The sequence below is a fragment of the Taeniopygia guttata genome, chromosome 5 (genome assembly GCF_048771995.1).
Source record: "Taeniopygia guttata chromosome 5, bTaeGut7.mat, whole genome shotgun sequence".
Classification (NCBI taxonomy): domain Eukaryota; kingdom Metazoa; phylum Chordata; class Aves; order Passeriformes; family Estrildidae; genus Taeniopygia; species Taeniopygia guttata.
This window is the reverse complement of record NC_133030.1, coordinates 48,789,527-48,814,113: the sequence shown is the minus strand read 5'-3', so window position 1 is coordinate 48,814,113 and position 24,587 is coordinate 48,789,527. Positions and strand designations below refer to the sequence as shown.

The 24,587-nt window shown below is 38.9% G+C and overlaps 1 protein-coding gene across 4 annotated transcripts in view; it reads left to right on the top strand.

Annotated features, from left to right (window-relative positions):
• The window catches only part of TC2N (tandem C2 domains, nuclear), a 30,244-nt gene extending 19,946 nt beyond the window's left edge, over positions 1 to 10,298 (top strand). For all 4 annotated transcript variants that reach the window (XM_030274865.4, XM_002200121.6, XM_030274864.4 and 1 more), the window contains exons 6-12: positions 506 to 581; positions 1,727 to 1,827; positions 2,146 to 2,262; positions 3,119 to 3,310; positions 5,136 to 5,250; positions 5,716 to 5,915; positions 8,224 to 10,298. In XM_030274865.4, the coding sequence (XP_030130725.4) occupies positions 506 to 581; positions 1,727 to 1,827; positions 2,146 to 2,262; positions 3,119 to 3,310; positions 5,136 to 5,250; positions 5,716 to 5,915; positions 8,224 to 8,334 (912 nt within the window). In that variant the 3' untranslated portion in view covers positions 8,335 to 10,298. The remainder of the gene's footprint in view (positions 1 to 505; positions 582 to 1,726; positions 1,828 to 2,145; positions 2,263 to 3,118; positions 3,311 to 5,135; positions 5,251 to 5,715; positions 5,916 to 8,223) is intronic.
• Positions 10,299 to 24,587: the final 14,289 nt, after the last annotated feature.

The window sequence follows — 24,587 nt, the reverse complement described above, 5'->3', positions numbered from 1 at the left end:
TGCACTGTGCACTGGGAGGACTGGAGGGAAAATTTCAACATCTTGACCAACTTCAAGAGGCTTTTTCCTGGTGTCTCCTCTGATATTTGCTGTTCTAGCCCAACGGGGCTATTGAGAAACCCAAGTAGGCTGTTAGGCAGGACAGGACAGACGGCGTGTCATGGTTCATCATCTTGTGGTTTCTTCCATCAGTTGAATAGTGGAAGTTTCCATTGACACAAAACACTGTGCTTATTTATTTCTTCTATAATAATCTTACATAGCAATGAACTTGTGTAGATATTCATGAGCAAAAACAAAAAATGTCTGCTGGTCAAATGGGTCCTCTGTTAGCTCGTTGCATCAAAATAGTAATTGCATGCTGCTGGATCAAGAAACTAGTAAGGAATGAGGCAATTATTTGAAATGGAGTATTTAGTTTTCATCATATCTTGTCTGATGGTATAATCTCTGGGTTTTGCATCTGTTGCTCTGAATAAAGCGATTCCTTTTTTCCTGTCCCCAGAGATATGATTCAGTCTCCAGTGTACCTAGCAGTTCCTCTTCCAGGAAGGATTCACAGGGCAGTAACAGGAGTCTGGGTAATGTTTTTTTTCTTTACCTTGTAATGAAATATTTCCCTTTGCACTTGAAACATTAAGCTGTTTCTATTTTGCCATTGATGGTTTTGTTTGGTTTGGGGTTTTTTTGAGATTAATCTGACCAGCAGGTCAGCTAGAGATGACATGGCAATTTGAAATTAAGAGTTTTGGACTTGCTCTGTCCTGTTTGGAGATTGAGCAAATGAGACTTTGAGAAGTTCTCATGCTTTTGAGAAGTTCATACTTGGATTTTCTACCCAAGTGAACTAAGAAATTAGGACACCTTGTTAGGATAGAATGCAACACCAGGTCCCAGGTCTAGTCCTTTTTCATGTATCAATATTTTTCTGTGTGAAGTGCCTGGAATCCAATATCCATATTACACTGGTAATTAGGCAAGGATATTGCATGCAAATCCAGTATCCTTATTTATGAAAGAATGCCGAAGAAGTGGAGATATAGCAAAATAAACCCTCAAAAATTAATCAAGTCCCCACAAAGGTCACCCTGCTATAAGTCAAAGTTTGACCCAGTCTCCTTCTACAAGAAGACTGAGGCAATGACCTGGTTCCAGTCATGACAGAGAAATGCTGGATATTAAATGGCTTTTCTGACTTGGAGACAGCATAATAGTAAAATGTTTACTAGACTGGAATTGAAATTTGAGAAAGAAGAGACCAATTTATAAACTTAACAGTGAAAGAGATTAAGGGAAGTGTTAGGATATAAATGTGTTCTGGGTATTTCAGGAACATGCTTTTTTACTTTCTAAAAGTTGTTTGAGTATAACAAAAGGTATTAAATTCAGTAGAGATAACCCAGGCACATGGTGTGATTCTTGGTGTGGTCTCCTGTGCAGGGCCAGAAGTTGGACTTCTGTGATCCTTAAAGGTCCCTTCCAACATAGGATATTCTATGATTACGTTATTCTATTCCGTGAAATGTGAAGGCTTTTAGCCGTGCAGAACATAAGGTTACTGGACTTGGTGGATATTTTGTCCTTGAAATGTAGGTGTTAAAATATTTCAAACTTATTTTGAGAGAAGTTTGTGAAGATAAGCAGTCTACCTACTAATGAATTCCTTTATTTCTGGAGTGAACTTTTAAGATACTGCATTAAAATATTAATTGGCTTTCTTCCATAGATACTATTACATTATCAGGTGATGAACAAGACTTTGGAAGACTGAATGTGAAGTTGTGTTATGTTTCTTCTGTAGAACAGATTTGGATCACAGTTTTACATGTAAGCAAATAAGTTGGTTATTTATTCAAATAATGACTATTCAATAACCAGTGACTATTCTACCATACTTAGTGGTAATTGCCATGAGATTTGTCTCTATGTTACTTCAATGAATACTTTTAGGAAAAAAGACCTTTGAGGACAGGTAGCTTCCTGATGCTTTTTTGTCAGTAAATGTGACACTGTTACAGTGGTTGTATATACTTCCAGAACTGAGAATAATTTTCAGGCAAGGGAAATTTGAGCAGACAGAAACCTTTTAAGTACATCAAATGGTAAGTCTTGCATTGTCTAAACTGACTTTTTTCAATGTTGCAGTGCAAAGATCTGAACTGGCCTTCTAGCTGTGGGGAAAATCCTCGTATCTGTGTCAAGGGAATTCTCACACTGCCCAAGCCAGTGCATTTCAAATCTTCTGCCAAGGAGGGCTGCAATGTAAGTAGAGGCATGCAAAAGACTGAGAAATATTTTTCCCCACAAAAAATAAATGTGACAGATAAATGGATTTTTTAAATGAACCAAACATCCACTCCTATGCCATATTTTCTGTGGTAACTGCCCAGGCGTGTTTTACTTCTCCCAACTTCTCAAAATCCTATTAAAAGCCTTATTCCACTTCGTCCCTCTGTATCCTGCCTTGCATTGTACTCTTGCCCTGCTTCTCTCACAAGCTGGCAGGACAGATATGCTCACATGGGACTGAACCATGAGCTGCAGGCCATGGCACCTCTGTGGTGGGGCACCAGAGGAAGACTGGGCATACCTGTATGTGCACACTCATCCCAGGGAAGGTAGCTGAGGTACTGCCTCTCATTTGGAAGAAAACAATTTTCACACTTTGTCTCTACAGAAAATGGTAAAAATTGGTCACATGAGACAAGATTCCTGATAGTGGCAGTAAAGGAATATTAAGGGGATGGAAAGTAAAACAACATAAATCTCCCATAATGTCAGCCAAAGGTAAAAGAAAATAAAATTAGCTGGAAAGACTGTAGCAAAACGTTATAGAATCTGTTTCACAATGTGTGTGTGCTGTTGTAAAGCTCCAGAAGAGATGGCCACAACTTGTTATGGTAGTGAAAAATAATCCAGAACTTCAGCCCTGCCAGGGTGTGACAACACAGGGGCGAGTGTGTGTGGACTTTGCACTATAAAAGCACACTTTTCCATGGTGACCTAAAGTGGTAGGCAGGAGCAGTGGCTATAGAGCCAGGATGCCTTGGTTTCTAGGTTTTGGGCTCAGTGGGGTTCTCTTAAAATGATAATGATATTCATCTGTTTTTCTTTCTAGGACATTGAATTTATGGAAACTTTTGTTTTTGCCATTAAACTGCAAAGCCTGCAGGCTGTCAGATTGGTATTTAAAATCCAGACACAGACTCCCAGGAAAAAAACTATTGGAGAATGTTCCTTGGCACTGCGGGAGCTGAGCTCACAGGAGTCGAATCATTGGCTGGATATATCTCCTCCTTCCAAAGCACCTGTAAGTGCCAATACTGTGAAAGCATGTTCTTATCACTCCTAGAAGGGGTTGCTGGAAATGAATGGGAAATAATTCAGTAGTAAAACTAGAGGCGTTCTTTTTTTTTTCCCCTTTACCCTACTTCCTTGGAGAAAGGCATTTTGATGGGGAAAAAATGCAGACTTTTGAACTCTGCTCATAGCTGTTCTTGTCATAAACTGCAGATGTTTCTAGGAAAAGAGCTAGAGCAAGCTCTTCCACACTATGGCTCACAGCTTGAGGGAGGGACATTCTGGGGAAATGTTCAGCAAAGAACACCGGGTAATTGTCTTTTCTGACCAAAAAAGCATCAGAAGTTCCTTAGGACACGCAGCAAGAGCTCAGAGCAAATGGAATCTGCTTTTGTCATGGAAGAAAAGTGCTAAGATCTTCAGTGGCCTGAAACTGCAGAGACAGCCATATATTTCATGTTCAGATTGCATGCTGTGAAGTAATAATTCAGACAGTTCATTTCCATTAGTGTAATAAGAAGCAGGTGTTTTTCGCAGTGGGATTTCCTTTCCCCCTACCCTCACTTTGTTTGTTTCTTTTATAGTTGTGTCTAGACATTTATATTTTCAACAAATTAAACTTGAATTAGCAATTTAAAAGCAAATTTTATTTAAGTGTGTCTGAGTAATATGAATGATACTCTTGATTTCTAATGTAAGTTACACTTTACATTTTTTAGTTCTAATGTGAATAACCATATTGCTTCAAAAGCAGTAAGATGAAGTGACAGAGGAAGCCGATATCCAAGAGCCCTCCAGACACTGGGATTCATCCCTGTAGTACCTGTGAGGCAGCAAACCCTAACCTCTCTGCCAACAGAAAGCCACAGCTCAGAGTCGATGAAGTGGCTTTCTCACAGGGTTACATAAAAATTTTGTGACTGAGCTACAAAAAGACTTTGAGTCTCTTTGATTAACTCGGGCCTGACTTCCTTTATCTAACTTGTTGCTCTCTTGGTTAGTGCATTTTGATTCATTGAAGTGCATTAAAACATGAGGGCAACAAAGACTAGCAGAGTCCATTTAAATGAAGGCTGTCAGGAAAGGTGGGTCTCCACTGGCCTTTTCCTGCTGCTGTTACGGTGTTCTGAGGACATTAGAGTGTGACAGGAGAGCAAAGAGGATGACTCAATGCAGCTTTACCACTGCACAAATTCTAAAAAAACCCCCAGGAATCAGACTGGAGATCTTGATACATACACTGTGTGTGTGGCAGTGGTGGATGTGTGTGGGCGTGTAAAACACGAGTACTTTCACAACACGGGAAGCTACACAGTATGCAGTCACCCTAAGCACTCATGACATTAAGTGACAGGGTCTTGTATCAATGGAAACCATTGCTTATATCTCCATATTGCAAAATTCAAAAGTGTGGGAGGGGAGAAGGTTTTTGTGTCAGTAGAGCTCATGTGCTCTCTCACTTCCACACCCAGATTTAGTAAAGTTGCGATGGTACGTCTGGTTTCCCCTGTGTCTGCTCTTACCACTGTAGAATCTGTACCAGGTCAAAACTGAGGACTCAATGATTTGGCCAGTATTCCTGGCTGCAGCCCACAAGGACCCTATGTGCACCACACATAAGCAGCTCATCAGTGGAGCACATGTACTGCAGCTATGACAAGTGCAAGATGCACTTACTGTGCATCTGCAGGTTCTGTATACAACACATGCTTATATTTCTGTCCAGGAAATCCCAGATAGAAATGTGGGAGCCCAACATATGACAAAATTCCTGTGTTTCCTGAGTTTATAAGCAACTTAATCCAGATGTTATGGCAACATTCTTCTGCTTGTAGGTGTGCCGTGCAGAACTTCAAATAGGAACTTGTTTTCAAGCAATAAACAGGAGGATACAGTTACAGATTCTTGAAGCACAAAACCTTCCTGTTTCATCCAGGCCACTGACTTCAAGTAAGTTACATCAGCTGTTTCATACCTCCTCTCTGAAAGCACTTGTAACAGGTAAATTGCTGCTCAAATTGGTTGGCAATTCATAACATTCTTTACAAACCTCAGACTAACACATTGTTTCATAGATTTCCATTGCCAAGGCTCATTTCCCCAGATGTCTTACTTGATTATATTCTGTTTGGTTTGAAGATGTGTGTTTATGTATTTTGGAAGATTTTCATCCCAGTATTAATCCTGACATACAAGAGCATTAGCTTGCACTTGCTGTTTGGATACTATGTTAATCAGTCCAATATTACTGAACATATTCTGTTTATGCAACTGGTCAGGAAAGCTATTGTAGTGTTCTTTTGGCCAGACTTTTGAGAAATAGATGCAATTTGAAGCATACATATGGATCTTGTTGGTTCTTTTTGGGGTGTGTTGTGAGTAACCCTTTGTCTTTTTCCTTCCCTTTTGTGCTAGATTTCTTTGTGAAAGTTGGAATGTTTAGTACAGAAGGGATCATCTATAAAAAGAAGACTCGCCTTCTGAAGTCCACTAATGGCCAAGTGAAGTGGGGAGAAATGATGTTTTTTCCAGTTAGCCAAGCAGAACAAGGAATTAGCTTTCTCATCAAGCTCTACAGCAAAAGCTCAGTGAGAAGAAAACACTTCCTAGGACAGGTTGGTTTCTGCTAAACAGCCTGATACCATTTACTTAAAATCCAGTTCCACAGGTTTCTTGGTATGAATTTTAAAATACTTTACATGAGGTGGCATATAACAAAATAGTAAATTCTACTAAATATTCTTCTGTATGTAATCCAAGTAGAAATGGTACTGGGGTCTTAAACATGCACTAGCATGAGAATGGGAGTTTACACTTGAGATTTCTTTCAAAAAGGAATCTTAAAGTCATTTTTGTGTGGAGTATTACTATGTGACAGATTTCTTCAAAGAGATATAGGTTCTCCTGGTTGCCTTTAGCTTTCTAAAGAAGAACACAACACCCACAGGAGCTTTATAACCTACAAGGTCTGTACAAGGTGTTGGCTTGCTGTACCAATACTCTCACAACAGAGGTGTGTAAAAGGAAGTATCAACAGCTACAACGAGACTCTTTTCCTGGGTAAAACAATGCTGAATTCAGTACAATAGTCTATGTATGATCAAGTGATAGTACAAACGTCCAAACACAAAATATTTTCAGCTTGTTTTTTAGTTAACAGACAGGATTTCAGTAGTATTGCTTTGAAAGCATTTGTGTGATCATATTTATTTAGCCCCATAAAACTTAGTAGTCTGGTCTCATTATTCTCTCCATCCTCTTTCCCTGCTTCTTCTAATTTACCATTATCCTGTCCTTTCTATCTCTTTTCTTCTTGATATAGTGAGCCATAACTGTTCTTAATGCTCTGTGCTTTTCCTGACCCAGTTGGATGCAGTAACAGAATTTTAATAAATGCATAAATTAATAATGTAGACTTGATTTTGAGACCCCAACTGTAATGTCCCATGTCAGATGGAGGACTATGCTGTCCTTTGGTACAAAAAATGATACTGTCCTAATCTGGTGATGTTTTTTGTGTCTGCTGAAGACATGCAGCTACAGGAGATGCTCACGTGCTATAAGATATAGCACATTATGTGCTAGCAAGAGTTATGTGAAGTTCCTCCATTTTTTGTAGCCTCATGTTACACATGTCCCATCTTCCTGTTGGTGGAATTAGATTTGAACTAGGAAAAGAAAAAAAATTCTTGTTCTTAGCTGTACTGCCTTGGGTAGGGGAGGGCAGAAATAACTGAGTACAATTTTGCAGTCATCTAGCAATATGTGAGGTAATCTGACGAGTTACATTTAATTGTGGATCTTATTTATAGGGGGAGGAAAACTTGTGTTCCTCAGAGGTTTTTTTGGAAAAGATTGTTTTAGCTCATGAAGGCAGACATTGCCACATAACACATGAAGACATAAAATATGGCTCAGGGGAAAATGTACTTTGAGCAATTGGCTGGGTAGCTGGAAAAAAATTAATATAGCTGGATCTATTAACTTCGTTCTTCAGAGAATGGTGTTTAATTGGATGCTGTTCTAAGCAGACAATACTTAGATTAGGCTGCTTTTACAGGCATGTCTTTAATCATGAGCAAGATGTACATTGAATCTCTGTGGATGAAACATCAGCTGTCTATGGTATTCTGGAAGACATTATTCTCACTTCTTGAGGACTCATGCCCCAGCAGTATAGGCTAAATGTACTTCATGGTCAAGGTTTCTGAGAAGTCTTAAAAGGACTCATTCTTGGAAGACTTGAGGAAATAGAGTCCTGTAAATAACGCTACCTACTTACATAAGCAGAATTCTTTTGGCAGTGGAGGCTGGTGATAATGTTAAGGGGGAAAATTTCCTACTTCTACTTCATTTCCTCATTTAATGGCCACTATCCACTAACTGAATACTGAGAAGAAATGGACTCTTACTACGTGACTATGTGTGGTATGGGCATGTTAGTAACCTCTGTGGAATGCAGGTTTGGCCCTGGCTGTGGGAGTGTGCAACTTTAAATGCTCATGAAAGTGCTGGACAGCTCGTGCCGGATGCTGCATGGCCTGGAGCCAACTGTGTCCGAACACACGGAGCCGCCACTGGCCTGGGGAGCCCCTGACCCCAGCATGTGCATTTGAGTACAGCAAGGAATGCTTCGCTTAAAACATCTTTTTAAGTACTGAAACTTTATTATGTACTGGGTTCTCTAAACTATTTTAGAGTCTAAATTTAAACACAGACTCCAGCTGAAAGCCAAAATGTTCGTACTAGCAGAACTGTATTTGTTGCTGTTATCCTTTGGTCACAGTCTATACACTGTATGTGTAGAACAACATAGTATTTATTTGGTATTTATTTCCATGGTATTTATTTGGAACTAGTAAATGCTAGGTTTTGTTATAGGAGATAAACTTTTGGTTTTTTGTTTTTTTTCCCTTAATGCAGATCTGGTTAAGTTCTGATAGCAGCAACAGTGAAGCAGTAGAGCAGTGGAAAGATACCATTGCAAATCCTGAAAAAGTTGTTGTTAAATGGTACAGCGTTGGTGCATCTTGAAGACTGGAGATGAAATTCAGAACTGATTTTTCTACAGAAATTCATATGCTATCTAAAATAGTATAAATTAAGAATAAAGATATTATCTATGCAAGTTCTTCAGAAGTTCTCCACTGCATCATGCCTCTGTGGAAACGGAAAATTCAGTTTCACCAAGAGAAATACTGGCTAAATACTACTAAAAAGAAGACTTGGGAACTAGAAAAGGTGCTTGTTTGATTTCACAAAATCTGTCTTGAAAAAGAATACGTTTGCCCCTTTTGGATTTCATAAAAGCACAGAAATTCAGTTTTGGGGAGAAGCAGCTTGAATCAACTCTGTTTCACTAGCCACTGACAACATGCTCATCTGCACTGTTGTCTTTGGCAGACTCCAAAGTCCAGGGAATGGGTCATGTCAGTGGCTTGATTCTGAACACCTGTGAGCATCTGGGATTGTTGGCACCATTTGATCAGAATAACGTGTGCCTGAGCAAATGGGGAAGCTGTGGCAGCAGGAGAAGGTATAAAGGGAAGTACACAATAAGGCAGTACCCGTAGGCTTTTATAATCTCCACTTTGGATGAAGGGTTGTTCAGAAGGCTGTAGCTTGAGCTTGCCCCCATCCTTTTCTCAAAACAGAGAGATGGAAAGATAAAAGTTCCTCTGACTTAGTGATCTTTACAAGAGGGGCCCTCCAAACTTGTTCTGTTTGGGTAAATTCTGGCTGGAATCAATGGAATAATACAAGGAGGCAAGGAACCTGCTAGGATCAGATCCAGTATTTTTAGATTGCTTTCTTGTATAGAATACTTATATGTAAACCACTTCCTATCTAGTCAACAAGGTCTAGCATTTGCTTACATTGCCAAAACAAAGGCTAACATGTACAAAGGAGTAAGCAAAGATTTACTGACTTATGTGCTTTTTGATATCAATTAAAATGCAGCACTGTAAGGGATTCAGACTTTTTAAAGGATGGGCTGCTACTGCAGAAGTATTTACTACATGTCTAGGATGCTAAAAAATTATGTGTGGGAGTATATTTTTATTACTTGTTTCTAGTAAGAAGAAATAAACATTTTTTTTTATTGCAAATTGTATTTTTCCAACAAAACCCTCAGATTATATTTTCTGTTAGTTCCCATATTTTCAGGTGTTTATTTACAGTTATTTTTAAGGGGGGAAAATACCAAGTATATAATTAATAATGTATAAATCTAAAAGTACAAACCTCTTAGCACTACTTCAACTACCTGATTAAAAAATACATACTTATTTCATTAACTCCACTGCTTACATATGTATTGTTGGCTGTCTGGACTGTACAAATATGTGTGTTGGTATAGATGGTGAATAAATCTACCTGTCTTCATAACTTGGATCTAATTCCACCATCTGAGAGGAACTAGAGTGGCAGTGACATTACTCGCCGCTGGAAGGCAAAAGAACATGGGGAGCAGAGAAAATGCTGTTACAGGAAAGCACATCCTCGTCAAGCATACAGCTCAGAGCATCTTTACTTCAATTTTTTTTTCTTTGAGTGTCAGGAAAAAACAGAATAGCTTAGAATTTTTTTTCATCACTTGATAATTGAAACTTTCAAAACTTCAACCATCCAGTTTGTTGTTGAAATTTAATATTTTGAAAACAGAAGGATTTTTACAGACTTGTACATATTATGCTTTTCAGCCAGTCATTACAAAAGAACTGAAAAAAGGTTTTGCATATTAGTTGAGAAGAAACATTGGTTCTAGCTCTTACTCTTTGGAAAGCTCCCAGGAGGCCCAGAAGATCTTGACTGACACTGATAATTTTCAACCAGTTAAAACAGTTGGGAGGAGCCTGGCCTGCTGGGAAAAATGAAAAAATGAAGTGGGCTGAACTGGTATTTTTGGAGTATCTTTATTTGAATACATGGATCTTTTTTATTCATTGTGGCTGAACATTTTATTCATTGTGGCAATAAACAAAAGTGCAAACTAACTGTTTCCTGATGCAGAATGCTATTCTGTTTAAAAGAGAGGACAGGGAATATCCCAGTGTTTTGTAGACTTCAATTACCAGAGCAGTGGTTCTACAGAGTTTGCCAACTCAGTGGATGCTATATAAAAAGGATTTCTGGGACTGTTTTAGGACACTTACCCTTCTAGTCCATTTTTTGCTATGCTAATATTTAATCTATATATAATAAATATATAATAAAATCTATGAACAGCAAATATTAATTTCCCCAATTGTTTATACTAATGTTTAGCAGCATCTCAAAGTCAAGTTTAATTCCTACTTTTTTCTCTGAGAAAATGCCAGCTAACAAACCCTGTTCTGTGCAGTGCTGTCTGTAGGGGGACTGCTGACACACGGGGGAGATCCATAAGGCTTCTCTCTGCAAGATGCACACAGATCCTGCAGCACTCTGAAGAGCTGCTCTGAGGCACCGCCTCATCCTGTGCTCATTCCCAAAATGTTCTGCATTTTTGTGCCTTCAGCTAAGAGTTCAATGAGTTAATAGTTGACATGCAAGAAGGAAATAAGAGGTGTCCTGGGACACCCTTCTGTTGGTCACAGCTGTATGTTGTCCCTCTAAAGCATCCTCAGACACTATTTTGATTGTGACATCCAAGTTTACTGTCATTGAAAATACTGTTAAAGCTATTTTGTCATTCACTTTATTTGTAGATAAAAGACACACATGGTTTATAGTTGGATTTGCTCTTGCTTCTAGTCAGTGACTCACCCAGTTTCCTAACCTAAAACAATCCTTATTAAAGCAGCAGAGGCTCAGAGATGCACCAGTTTTATTTTGATCAGCTCCCAAATGGATGTGGATGAACTGGAAGAACAATTATGATCTTATATTAAATGTTATTCATACAGAGATCTGTGCCTGCATAGTTAGAAACCAACCATAGACTAAACTTGATCAGATTTTCCAAAAAGTATATGTATAATTTCACTGGTTGATCAAACAATCCTGTTTTTATTTATTTATAACTAATAGCATTCTGTGTGTAAACAAGGTCAAACAATTTACTTTTCAAGTTTTTATGTCTCAGTGACACACCATGGCATTCTTTTTAAGGAAAAAAAAAAAGTGAGATTTTACCACAGAAGATGAGTGGATATAGCAGTTTGTAAACCACATTATCATACAACATTACTTGGAAAATAATTGTATTTGAGCATCTGATCTTATGTGATCACAACATAAATAGGGCCATGTTGTTAGGCATCTCCATTAGGCATCTCTGTTTTTTCTTTTTGTTGGCAGAACATCTGTATAAAACAAAAGGTGATTTTGTAAGCATTCAATTAAGTACATATGCTGTTTGACTCCAAAATTGTTTGCCTGATGAAAGTTCCCTTTAGAGTTATGAGTTGATTTTGAAGCCAAAACATAAGCTTGTCTAGAAGTTTGGGGCAGGGTTGTCCCACATCTTAATTTCATCTTGCCAATATATATATGACATGGCTGCATAGTTGTGGAATATACCCTCTTTGTTTTTCCAGCTTCTGCTGCAAAATTACATCACCATGTAAATACAGCCCTGTACATGATCTCATGCTTGGTGCATGGAAAAAGCCATCACTAAAATCAGCACCATGTTTCACAAACACTCCTCCAGCACATGTACATTCTTTTCTCCAGCCTGCACTGAGGAACAGGCCATTGGCTCACAGGCCATGGCAGAACTCCCACTGTGCTCAGCAGAAGCAACCAGTCTTCAAAGCTGGTTTAGTGATGGTATGATTTATCTAAAAAAAGGTTACACACAGCTTTTTTTTTTTTTTTTATGTTTTTAAAATAAATGAAAATCTCTCCACATTGATGTTTCTGTAGAAAATTAATTTCACGAAAGTGGATCTGCATATCTTAATGTAATGCAATTCTTCCCATAGATTTCAGAGTCTTTAAAATAAATCCTCTGTGCTTATTCTTCCCCCATATTTGAGTGTGCAATTTTTTACTTCCTTCGATTTGGCTGTAGGCTCTCTTCTCCCTCAGCATAAACAAGTCTGTAAACAAGTCTCCTTTTTGCAATTAACTTTCTGCATTTCTAGTAATGTTTCCCCCTTCTTTACCTAGTACTGGGACCAGCATGATACATGTGTAATTTGCTGTTTAAAGAACTAGCTATAAGCAGAAGACTTTCATCCTAGGGCTTGGCTTCTGTCTGGTGCTTTTCATGTCTGAGCTACCTTTGTTCACAGCTTCAATGTTATGGTTCTTTTGGTGCTCCCCAAATTTCTGTGTTCTCTGCCTCCATTGAATAAAACAATGGGACAAATTAGTTGTAATTTTTCATGTGCACCTGGGTATCTTCATTTGCCGTTTTCCTCCTCCAAAAATTACCTTAGGAAATAATTTTGTGTGATGAGAAGGAGCAAACTGTTTGTGCTTCTGACCTTTGGGGACAGTAGTGTTGTTTGACTGCCACTGCAGTGCTTTGAGACAGAGGAGGGCTCAAGGAAAAGTCATTAAAAGCTGCATTCCAGGTGGAGGGAGGCCTGCACCCCCTTCATGTATGATCTGGGAAACCCTCATTAGGGATCCCTTGTCAGATACATATTGTATTTTTTATCCTTGTCTTTATCCTTGCAAAATTTTCTGGAGCTACGTAGTGGCTAAATAGAGACATTTTCCATAGGGGGAATGATACGGTTCATATATTTCTATGAAGCAAAGAATTGGCTAAGAGGTCTTGGAGGTCTTTGAAAAAAACAGTCATAGGAATGTAATTCTTAGTTTTAATATAGCCAAGCTTTGTCACTTGTAGGAGAGGAGTGTATTCTTGCTTTGTGAAACACAGCAGAAGAAAAGGGCACATACGCCCCAAAACAGGGCTGGCTTTTCTTTGCATTGGTATCATTAGTCCTTTCAACACAGAGGTGGAACTATATATGCTTATCTGTCTCTTTTCCTGCAGTAAGGGCAAGTTGGGTTGGGAATTGTTGAAAGTGAGGTAGTGAAAGAGGTAAAATAAAAGCAGTGCTTTTGTTTTGAAAAACATTGCTTTGAAAAGCAATGTAACGTGCCTGTAACTATTGACAGAGCTTTTATTTGACATAGCTAAAGATAGATGCTTACGCATTTAGGTATTTGCTTAGGTTCTGCCAATATTTCCTGGCATGAGACTGGATTCATCCTTTATTTATATAACGCTTCATTCTGCTGTGTTCATTGACCTTTGAGCTCTAGACCTAATTATGCCTGATTTCCTATGAATTCATCCCTCATGGCTGATTGACTTTGGTGGGCAGAAAGGAGTAGACTTCTGCCATCTTTTTGCTGCACATCACATAATTACAGAGTTCCTGTCTCTGATGGATTCTCTCATTTCTATTACGAGGTGAGCCTATGGCAGTTATTCTTTCACCTGGGAAACTGGGAACTGGTCTCCCTTTTCTTACCTGAATCACCATTAGCCCAGCAATCCTCACCCTAGGGTCTGAGTTCCATGGTGCTCAGTCTTTTAGGTAACTGATGTCTTACTGGCCATAGCCAAGTAGAGCTGTGCAGCAAATCTTAGTTCTAAGGATAAAAATAGAGAATTGGGGACATTAAAAAATATTTCATTAACAGGAATCTGAAATGTTCTGAATCTGCAACACATAAAGATCTCAGTAATTTCAAAGCACGCCTAGAGAAATAGGAAAGGGGGAAGCTTGGCATTTGAGTCTGGTCTCCTGAGAGCACACCTGACAATGTGTTCACTTCTGAACTGAGATCTATTTTCTAGTCAGTGAGATTAACTTATGAAATTTATGAAACTGTCTTACAGAAATACATGGACTGCATTACATGAAAGCAGGAAAATTATTAAATTCACATTTTTAGAAAGACAGAGTGAAGTATGTTATAATCTTTGAATTTTAGAAGTTCATTGAGGCCCCAAGAGGAGACCAGAACAACCTGGAAACGAAGATAAGAGCCTGGACACTGGAACCATGAAATAAATTGTGATAATACCACTGGACTGTGCAAAGCAGTGGCATCCAGCTCACAGACGTTCCTATAGGTTTACTATGGCTATGATTACATAGGTGAACCAAAATACTAGAAGAAGGTTAAAGAACAAAGGCAGAACAAAGGCAGGTAACACTAATGAAGAGGTTATAGGAGAAAAACCCACACTGCTTCTCCATGCTGCAGCAAATGGCACAACCTTAGACAATGTTCAGCATTTTGATAAAGATGCAAAACCTGCAGTAGACTGGACAGACACTCAGGAGTTGCTCATGCCAGTAACCCAGTCAGAGAAGAAGCAGTGACACTGCTACACCAAAGGAATTCTTCATGGTGGAAGGGTCAGGGGACCATGTTGTGACAGGTAAAGCACACGGTTCTCATGAAAGCACACAAGCTACTGACTGCTGTTAGACAGGGTCGCAGAGTGAAAGCTAAGAAACTAATGGGACTGTGTTTATGTTGGAAACTAGCATCCAACTGCCTTGGTGTCAGTTAGAGACAGAGATGACAAAGAAAAAAATCCTGATATTCTGGAGTTCTGGGACCTGTCACTTGGCATCACACACACCCACACCCACCCACACCCATACACCCCCATATGCACACACCCATAGACTGGGGGGCAAATGGTTTAGGCAGCAGCCTCACAGGAGGTGATCCTGCTGTTGAGTGAGTTTGTTGCTGTGAATAGAAGAAAACCAGCCAAAAAAAAAAAAAATCTCCAACTTTCTTCAAATGCCACACCATCAAAGAGCACCCTTTGCTTAAGGAGAGAGAATTTCTATGATCTCCCCCACTGAAGTTGGCATCTTTGTCTACAGCTATCAAACAGGCAGTCATTTACTCCCAGACATATAGTCCTCACAAGCCTATGCTGAGTATTTCCACAGAACAAGGCTATTTAGCACTTTGACAGGAGGCGTTTTTGGTAAGTGTAGTATTACATTTGTATGGAGATGCTACAGATTCAGATTCATACACTATCAGACAGAAAGAATGGCACGTTTTGGTACCACACAGCCACTGGGGTATGATATGATTGCACTGATTCTTGTAGGCCATGAATTTTGCATGTGCAATGATGTCAGGGATAATATTCTGGTGTGCTGAGGTTAATGGCTTAATTTGTGTTTATCCAAGCTGATTGCAGGCCTCCCAAATTACATACAACCTTAAAATATTGAAACATCTCCTGACAGCTGTAATAAATTAGCCTGCTATTGTAATTTACAGGAAGGAGGTGGGTAAGGACAAAACTATAGCACACAGTAATTTCTAGAGGTTGATACTGAAAGCACAAATGGGCACAGCACACATTTTCAGAGGGTGAAACTGGTATTTTGTGCTTCAGAATGAAGATTCTTGAACTGGTAATATACTAATGTAAAAAAAAAAAAAAAGGAAAAAAAAAAGTAAGTACCATCCTGAGACCATCGTTAAGAGTTTTGCACAGATGACACAATTATGCATTGCTTCACTTTCTACTGGGAAAGCACCAGCTGCAGAATAATATTGAGCTGTAGTCATCATGTTTCAAGACAGATACAGGACAAAACAGAGTGAGTTTAAAGGAAATTATTATATCAAGAACAAGAAAATCTGACCTGTGAGTAAGGAGTAAGGTACTGTGTGGTTGATGGAAAAGAGAAAGCAATGAGATAAAATTCTAATATTCTAATTATGCACGTTTGTGGAAAAGGAAGACAAAGACTGACTGTTCTCCGTGTCACTAGGGATGAACTGAATACTCATGTCATCACAGATTACAAGGAAGTTTCAGCTAGAAAATATCTGCTTTGATATTTTAAAAGGCCTAGCAGTATTTTGCATTTCTATAAAATACTGAAGAAAAAAATGTTCTCATATACAACCTGAGTATCTTAAAAGTTTGATTATTACTGAACATGAATGAGAAGGTGATTTTCTTTACTTCTTTAGTCTGCTGTCCTGCAGAAGAATCTTTTAAAAACAGTTCTTACCAGTGGTTCAAAAATTATATGTGGGAAGTTTTAGTGACATCAAAATTATATCTCTTTTTTACTGGCTTTTTAAACCGTTCATGGCAGATCGGCAGTATTCAGAAATAAGACTGACCAAAAGTAACTTTTGCAAAGGGAGTGTGATGAACTCATGTCACCGCTGATGAGGAAATAACCTTATGCAATTCACCCATTGGGTAGATATTTATTTCTTATAGAATAATGGTCCACATGATAATAATAATGGTAGTATTACCATAAAGCACAACTTTCAGCAAACACAGCTTTTCCTCTTTTGTTTAATACACTAATTCCCTACTGTCTGTTCTGTCCCACAAACATTGCTCTGTAAAAGCTTTCCATTACATCAGGTATGAACAAAAAGCTAAAACAAAGGTTCACTGACTTCCTCAGTCAGGGGCCTCATCACACCTTCCTTGGTCACCTTTCATTGCAAGGGGTGTGTTCAAGTACACACAGGGTTCTTTGTCAGGCCATCAGCCAGAAATATGAGTTTATAAAGTACTATTGAAAAGTGTAGTAAGTATTGTTTTCTGATCTCGTTTTGGAAGCTCTTCTAGTGATTTTCACTGCCCAAGCCCACTTCCATCAGTGTGGTATTGACAGTGACTTTAAATGAAACAAGATGAAGACGCCAGCAATAAAATCATGGTGGTATATGACCAGCATGGAATTTGTTCCAGGTACCTCTCCTGAAACAAATAGGACCACATGAAATCAGTAAAAATGCTTTAAATTTATGGGTTTTTTCTTTTTAAGTTGCATCCCATGGTGCCATCAGTTTCTTTTTCACTTAGAATCTGGAATCTGGTGTTTCTGTGTATGGGGATGGCAAGAATTTTGTCAGAGAGAACAGCTATGCTAATAATTTGGAACAGAATAAAGGCAGCAAGAAAATATAGTCTGTTCTTGGTTCTAAGCTGAATTTGCCTTAACTTGTGAACTGTTGGCTGCTTTGAATTTGAATATGTTTTGACTTGGTAACAAATACAAGGTAATTTAAAAACTCCCACATGCTGTATTAATGGGACACGTGCATAGGGAAAAGTTTAGGAAGGTAGCTTTTGCTTACGTATCTGTAACACATAGTTGGAAACCTGAGCAGCACCACCAGAGACTTGTAAAATTAATTTATTTGCATTTCAGTCCCAACCTATCCACATTTATAGTATTGTCTGTATCATAATCCAGATTAAATTGAATAAGCATATCCTGAATTTAAAGCCCTTCTGTATCCAGTCATATTTGCTAAGAGTTTGACGCACAAGCCGCTTTGCTGATTCCCGAACAAGTTCAGGTATAACAGGACCGGGCCTACCATGGCTCCTGTTGATTTTTATGATTATGATATTTTATTACACTTCATTTATGCACTGAAACAATTTCTTTTTTTTTCTACAGAGCTTCCTGTTGGCAACATGCCAGCATGTGAATGGCATATAATCTTGACTCCTTTTGTTGTATCGTGTGGTCTAATGCCAACTTTTTGTTTAAAAAGGGTGTGAAAGGATTTGGTCTACAAGAAAATGATGCTAAGCATTAGCTGTGACATCATTTGAGTACTTGCCTCATGCTTACCCCCGGATACTGTCAGAGTTACAGAGTAGAATAGAATTTTTTTTTAATCAATTTCAGCAAGAAGTCTGCTATAAAATCCTTTCGGTCTTTAGTTTCTAGCTTAAGTAAAAGTTTTGTTCTCATTCATAAACAAATTTTAGCTCATAACAAATACCTTTTAGCTCATACCAAATACCTGACTACTATAAATGTATGCTTTGGAGAAAGGCCAACTATGATAACCATACTGAGCCTTAGTAAGCGTCAAACTAATTTCTAAAGCTGTTTAATGTGGTTATCAATTTCCCATTTCCATTTGTTATGCAGCGTTGCTAGGTGCTCTTATAACATTTGTGATACAACCTCTGCTCTTAAAATGCATAGGCTGTGTTGCAGCAAGAAAAACATCACAACAGAAATCATTAATAGATATTTTTACAGATGAAAATTAATATGCAGATGATTTGGCTTATTTTCTAATTACTTAGACCTTCTTCCTTGGAATGAGTATTAATTTAAATAAAAAAACAATGGCCATAAATGCTTCCAAGATTTGTATACAAAGCTCTGCATGAAAAATGGAACAGAATTAAGTGACTTAATTGAGTACTTATTGTCATGTTCTCTTCATAAGATGTTTTCTCATAGAACAGACAAAACAAAATATTATTTTTATTATTATTTAGCTGCTAATTTTTTGTAAAAAGATTAGGTCTCAAGGTAAGGTCTTAGGCCCTTAGAAACCAATGGAGTTACTTTTGAAAAGTAATTTATAATGGTGTTCTTTTCCTAAGGGGAATATGTCTGTTAATAAAAAATGACAGAATCATCATTAATTTTATTTATTTTCTTGATAGACTATTCATTGCCTCAGGTATATTCCACAAAGATGGAATAAGAAAGAAGCAGAAGACTTAAGAACAAGCCATGCCCAAATGACTATGGGGTAGTAGAAAAATGATGTGGGCTTCTCTGTGTGAGTTCATGCATCTGGTTTGTGTGTACCTACAGAGGAACCTGCAGAAGGAACTGTAGAAGAAACTGGCAGAAGGACCACAAGATAGTTGTGTGCAGATGAAGGCTCCCCAGAAAAACAGAGAAGCTTAAAAGGTAGCAGGCAGCTGACACATGAGCAATAGAGCTGAGCTCGGCTAGATACCTGTGCTACTCTGGCAATACCAACTATTTCTAAGACTATTTAATTATTCAGAGTGCACTGGCTGCTTTAAAACGCTCCAGAGTAAATCAAACCATGGTAGCTTTTTTTAATAGCTATCAAGTTAAAGCATGAGAAAACAGAGATTGAAGTACTTTTCATGCTCAGATGATGTGTTTTTTGTATCTTTAATGTACTACTTTTTCATTAACCTTAATTACAAGTTTTCTTGGTTTATAATTTTTAGTTTAGGAGTAATAATATTACTCTAAAGTCATCTGGAAAAAATTGTCTGGATTTTACTCTATATTATGAAATCCATTTTCAAGTAGTTTTGTCAGTGACTAATTCTCAGCATTGGTTGAAACAGCTTTTGCGGAAAATTATATCTTTATTAAATGCACATTTTTAAACAAAAAAAGACTGATTTCTGGGGAAAATCTTGTTTTCTTTTAAATTAACTAATTAAATTCTCAGAAATAGTCTCTTAGCCAAAAACTGAAAAGCATCAATTTGGAAATATTCCCATATCTTCCTATGGGAGCTGTAGCTCAAATAATTTATTGTCCTCTGTTAGGAGTTGCTCTCTGTAAGGAGACTGCAACTCCAAGGAAGCAGTGCAGGCCATCGACATGACAGGAGATTGACAGACATACTCACAAGCCAAACCTAAAACCTCGGGTACAGCTCCAAGGAACCAGCAGGGTGACATTTTCTAGACTCTAGCTTTTGGAACTCTTGGGGAATAGCTGGAAATGTGGCTTCCTCTTGTATTCCAAGATTCTACACCATTTCCTGCAACATAAAATTTCCAAGAGCAACAGAATAAAAATTACTATCAACTTGTCTTTCTCCTTACTCCTTTGAAACTAGCATTATTCACACACTGGAACATGGGAACTACATAAGGTTTTGATATTGTGAGAGTTTGGCACCAGTAGTACTGGTCCCACTATCTTCTAGAAGTGTCATCTGGCAGCTAACTTAAATCATGTTATACCTGGTGTCTGCACATTTGTTTGCATATACCAATTAGAATTTATATAATCCTAAACTATATTGTAAAGAAAGTTCACCCATCAGCACAGGTTAGTAAACAGTCTTATCTTACCTTAGGCTTCCACTCTTTTCCATTCAACATATGGTTTCACTTTGAAAGAGAAGACTTACAATAAATGGTATCATCAGTAGGCTGATAAATGCTGTAATTTGTAACATGACATGTTTGAGAAAGATTTCCCATGCCTAGTCAATGCTTAATTGCTTTCTAAAATATTAACTTTTGCTACATATTTAGGCAATAAGTACTGTATATAGGAAAAGAGATTATGGCTCTTGCCCATCTCTCCAACAATTTTAGTTTTTCATTTATTTTACATGTACATGCTGTTTTTTGCATACTTAACAGACATGCTAACCTCAACATCCTTTCACTTAAGAGACAAATGGAATCTTAACTCTACCTCAATGGCCCTGGGTTTGCTGCTCTTGTAATGTGGCACATCAAAAGTCCTGAATAGTGGAATTTACATTTCACAGTGCAAATGTAGTGGAATCACCAGGTCCTACGCTGGGTGCTGCAAGGCTCCTGAAAACCTTCTGGCCCAGATAAAGACTTGGGCCTGCCTGTATGAAACATTTTGCTTGGAGGTCAGATGAGGTGCAGAGGTGACAGAAATCCTTGAGGTTTCTGAGGTTCCTTGTGACTTTCTTCTTTTTGTGACATCACCAGAATACATACAGTTTCCACTTGAACCATCAGTGCTTTTTGCCTGAAATAGGTCACTGCAGTGAGACTGTTTCTCTGTGGTAATTATGGATGTATCTACACAGCTCCTAAAAGAGACAAACAGCACATATCTTCAGCATAACAAGGCTAGTGCAGGTCTATGCTCAGTTCTTTTTCTTATTGACATGAGTCTGCAAAGAAGTGCTCCCAGGAAAGTGCTCAGGTAAGTCATATTTAGAGTAGTATGAAGACTGAGCACATCGTAGGGCTTGGAGTCTGCCTGGTGATGTACGGCCATGAGCTGTACACATGGAAAAGGATTAAGGTTCTATCAACACGCTGACGTGGGAGGTTTATGACTAAGTCAATCATCCTGTTTAAAACGCAAACTTGCACTCATCAGAAAAACATACAAAGGGGCCACTAGTAGTGCCTGGAGCCAGAAACTTCCAGGTTCTGCTCACACAGAACAGCTGGCAAAGACAGATTCTGAAAATGAAACAGAGGCAAGACAGGAGATGATGGGACTAGAAAGCCAGGCATCCCTTCCCCAGGTGGTACAGGATTCTAAGTCTAGCAGAAATCATCAGCCCACCTCTGGCAATGCAAACCTATGCCTCAGGATAGCAAGTCCTGGATCATTTGGCAAATTAAGAGCCAAACCTTAACCAAGCTTTTTATCAATCTTATCACTTTATTAAATATAATAACACTAAGATAATAAAATAAATTAATATACACTAAATATAATAAATATAGTATAATAAATAGAGTAAATATAATATAACTATAATATAACATACGATACAATATATACTAAATAAATAATTAATATAATAACACTAAGATACATTTTGTAACACCCTCAGGTGAATGAGGTCAAATACAAATGCTGATACTGAAGGTATATGCCAAAGAAATTACATTTGGGGGTGTTCCCCACCTTGCATCTTGGGAATTACAATTTCCCATGTAATTGTCATTCTTGCACATTTTTTGGCATGTGACCATAAGAGCACTGAAAGCTTTTTTCTTCTATGTCCCCAAATCAAAGATTTACCAGCTAATAGTGGAGACATTTGGACATCCATATATAACGGAATGAACAGTTTCTCCAACTTCTTGACAAGAGAATACCAAGCTGGTATCATGCTTTATTCTGACAAACTGCCATATAAACTTGGGAAGGCAGGGTACCTGGAAAAATCCAGATTCACTGTCAAATTCTACAGCTTCAAAATCAGCCTGAAACTGAACAGACAAGTGGAAATTGGATATAGACTGATGCCTGTTTATTAAGGGCTTCTCTGCTTTTCACTTTGCAGTGCATAATGAAAACCAGTCTCAAAAGACTACCATTTAAGAGGCCTATGTATAAAGATCACATGAATGAACAGCTCATTGCAAGTTCAGTAAATTTGAATCACTTTAGGTTTCTTTTCCTTATTCTAGGATCTTCTGTTTGTTCCATCTGGCCATTTCTGACATGGATTTTGCTTCCTCATTCCATGTACACTTCAAGTTTGGAAGGAAATCCAGGGAATCAGGTGTCCAAGAAGTAGGATCAGTCTTGTCATAGTAATTTCTTGCAGCAACAGTGTCTTCAGTTGACCAACATTAAACTTTCTCACAGTTCTTTCCTGTTTAGTTGCAAACCTGTTTAGCCTGTGCAAAGTGCAAAGGTGTTGCTTGTAGAAGTGAGGGGCTTAAGAGTCTTATGCAGCCCAGCTCAATCAAAGTTTTTAGGAAATAGCCCCACTGAGATTAATGCCCATGTTCATGGACATATGTTCTACATGTTTGATAAAAGCCAGGCTATCTGCATATTGCCTTTCAGAACTAATATCATAGTTCTGGTAGTTCTCTGCCAGGAGAAATGGAACACATACATTTTGGTCATTGAAATGTTGCACTGGTTTGCAAGACATAGTTCCTCTCCAAAAAAGGTATAAGTCACAGATCCATTACAGAACTCCTAAACATTTCCCACACAAGCAAATAAGGAGTGAATAATTGTATCTGAATTCCTTTTTTTTTTTTTAATTTCCATGGGTTTATATAAAAACCAATTGTTTAAAATCTGGATTATGTTTTTTGAAACTTTTGCAAATCCATATGGGTGTTTTTGTGCTTTTGCTTTTTTTGTACTCTTGGATTTCAACATCAATTGTTCCTATGGTAATGTTCAACACCGTTGTCTAAACACAGTCTGGTATCTCCTCAAGTGTGTTTTGGCACAATGACTTCTTTTAGGTGATGTAGGTTTGGGTTGTTTTGGTATGGTTTTGTCTTTAAGTATGTCACTACTTAAGCAAATGGCTGAGACTGCATCTTATTACAAACACTAAATAAACAATCAGATTTCTCTTTTATTTTGTATTACCCAACTCTATGTTTACATCTGTTGTCTACAAGCAGACTGAGCCGGTGCCATCTTTCCTCTCTATATGTTTGTCATTAATTCAAAGAGGCACTGAGTCACTGCTGAAGCTTTTAGCATCTAATTCAAAGTTAACATGAAAAAAAATAGTATTTTTTTACTTAACATCTGGCCAGGATACATATATTGTGACTGTAATACCTTTCAGTATCACTCTTAAATAGTATTTAAGACTGAAGTGCAACTAATTAAAACTCTCTCTGTCCTTCAGATGTCTTTCCTGCTGTTGTGTGGGGATAATGACATACTAGCTTCTCACTTCAGTGGCCAAACTAAACAAATGGAAAATAGTTCTCGTTTGGGTAGAACGGAAAACATCTTAGTCAACCCAAAACAAAAGAGTTTATTTTTATGTCTTTTTACGCATCACCTGGAAAATCAACTTTTGAACGGAAATGTAGCTTCACAACTATAGTTTCGTCCCAGTTTTGTAGCAACAACATGCACAGTCCTTTTCCATATTGTTTTCAGGTATCCAGAAAGCATTTCTTATTAAGTGGCGTATGACTTTGTTAATAATTATTATGTTCTGTGAGCATGTTTTTCAGGAAATCTATTACTTGCTATGAATACAGCTCCGCAGTCTGCTGGATTTTAAGAAGGGGAAAGCCATTTAATTTTTCTCCCTGTGCCAAAGAGGAACTCCCTGGAGTTTTATTTATTATCTTCTGATGAGGGGATTAATTTTATATTCAGCCGTCCGGCGCATCTGCTGCTCAGAACCAGTTTGGCCCGGGCCCGCAGTCACCACTGCGGAGCTGCCCCGGGCACGACTGCCCCGCCACCCCGCTCTGTGAGGGGCGGGCAGCGATGCCGGGGCCACCGCCCTGGGCAGTGCCGGCCTCTGCCTCTGCCCGTCCCCCACGAGCTGCCTGCTGCCGGCTCCTTTCTCCCGCTAACGTTAGCCAGCAGCAGCCAGCGGCACACGCGGCCCGCGGGCCGTGCCTCCCTCCCCGCCGGGGCCGGTGCCGGTGCCGGTGCTCGGCCCGCGGGTCCCACACGCCGCCCGCAGGGAGACAAGATGGCGCCCGTCCCGCGCCGGCGGCAGCGCTCTGCGCTCCTCCCGCGCTGCCCGCCGCAGAATAGAAACCATCCTCTTGAGCTCTCCTGCCACGCAGTGGCTGCTGTGGAGAACTGCCGGGTACCGTGCGTCAGGCCTCGGATAAGTCGGAAGGTTTGAGGCAGGTTTACTTCCCCCGCCCTGTTGTGGTTAGTTGGAAGTACAAACCCACCCCTCACCCCCCCACATCCTCAGCTCCGGCTCCGTCCAGGCTCGCACATCGACACAGCCCGGAGCCCAAGTTCCTCGGCTGTTCTTTTCTTCTAGGGGGAAATAAACAGTAAGAGCGATGACTTTGATTTATTCCAACACTGCTGTTATCTGTTAAACTGGGCCCGGGAGCCGCATTGGAAGCAGGAGCG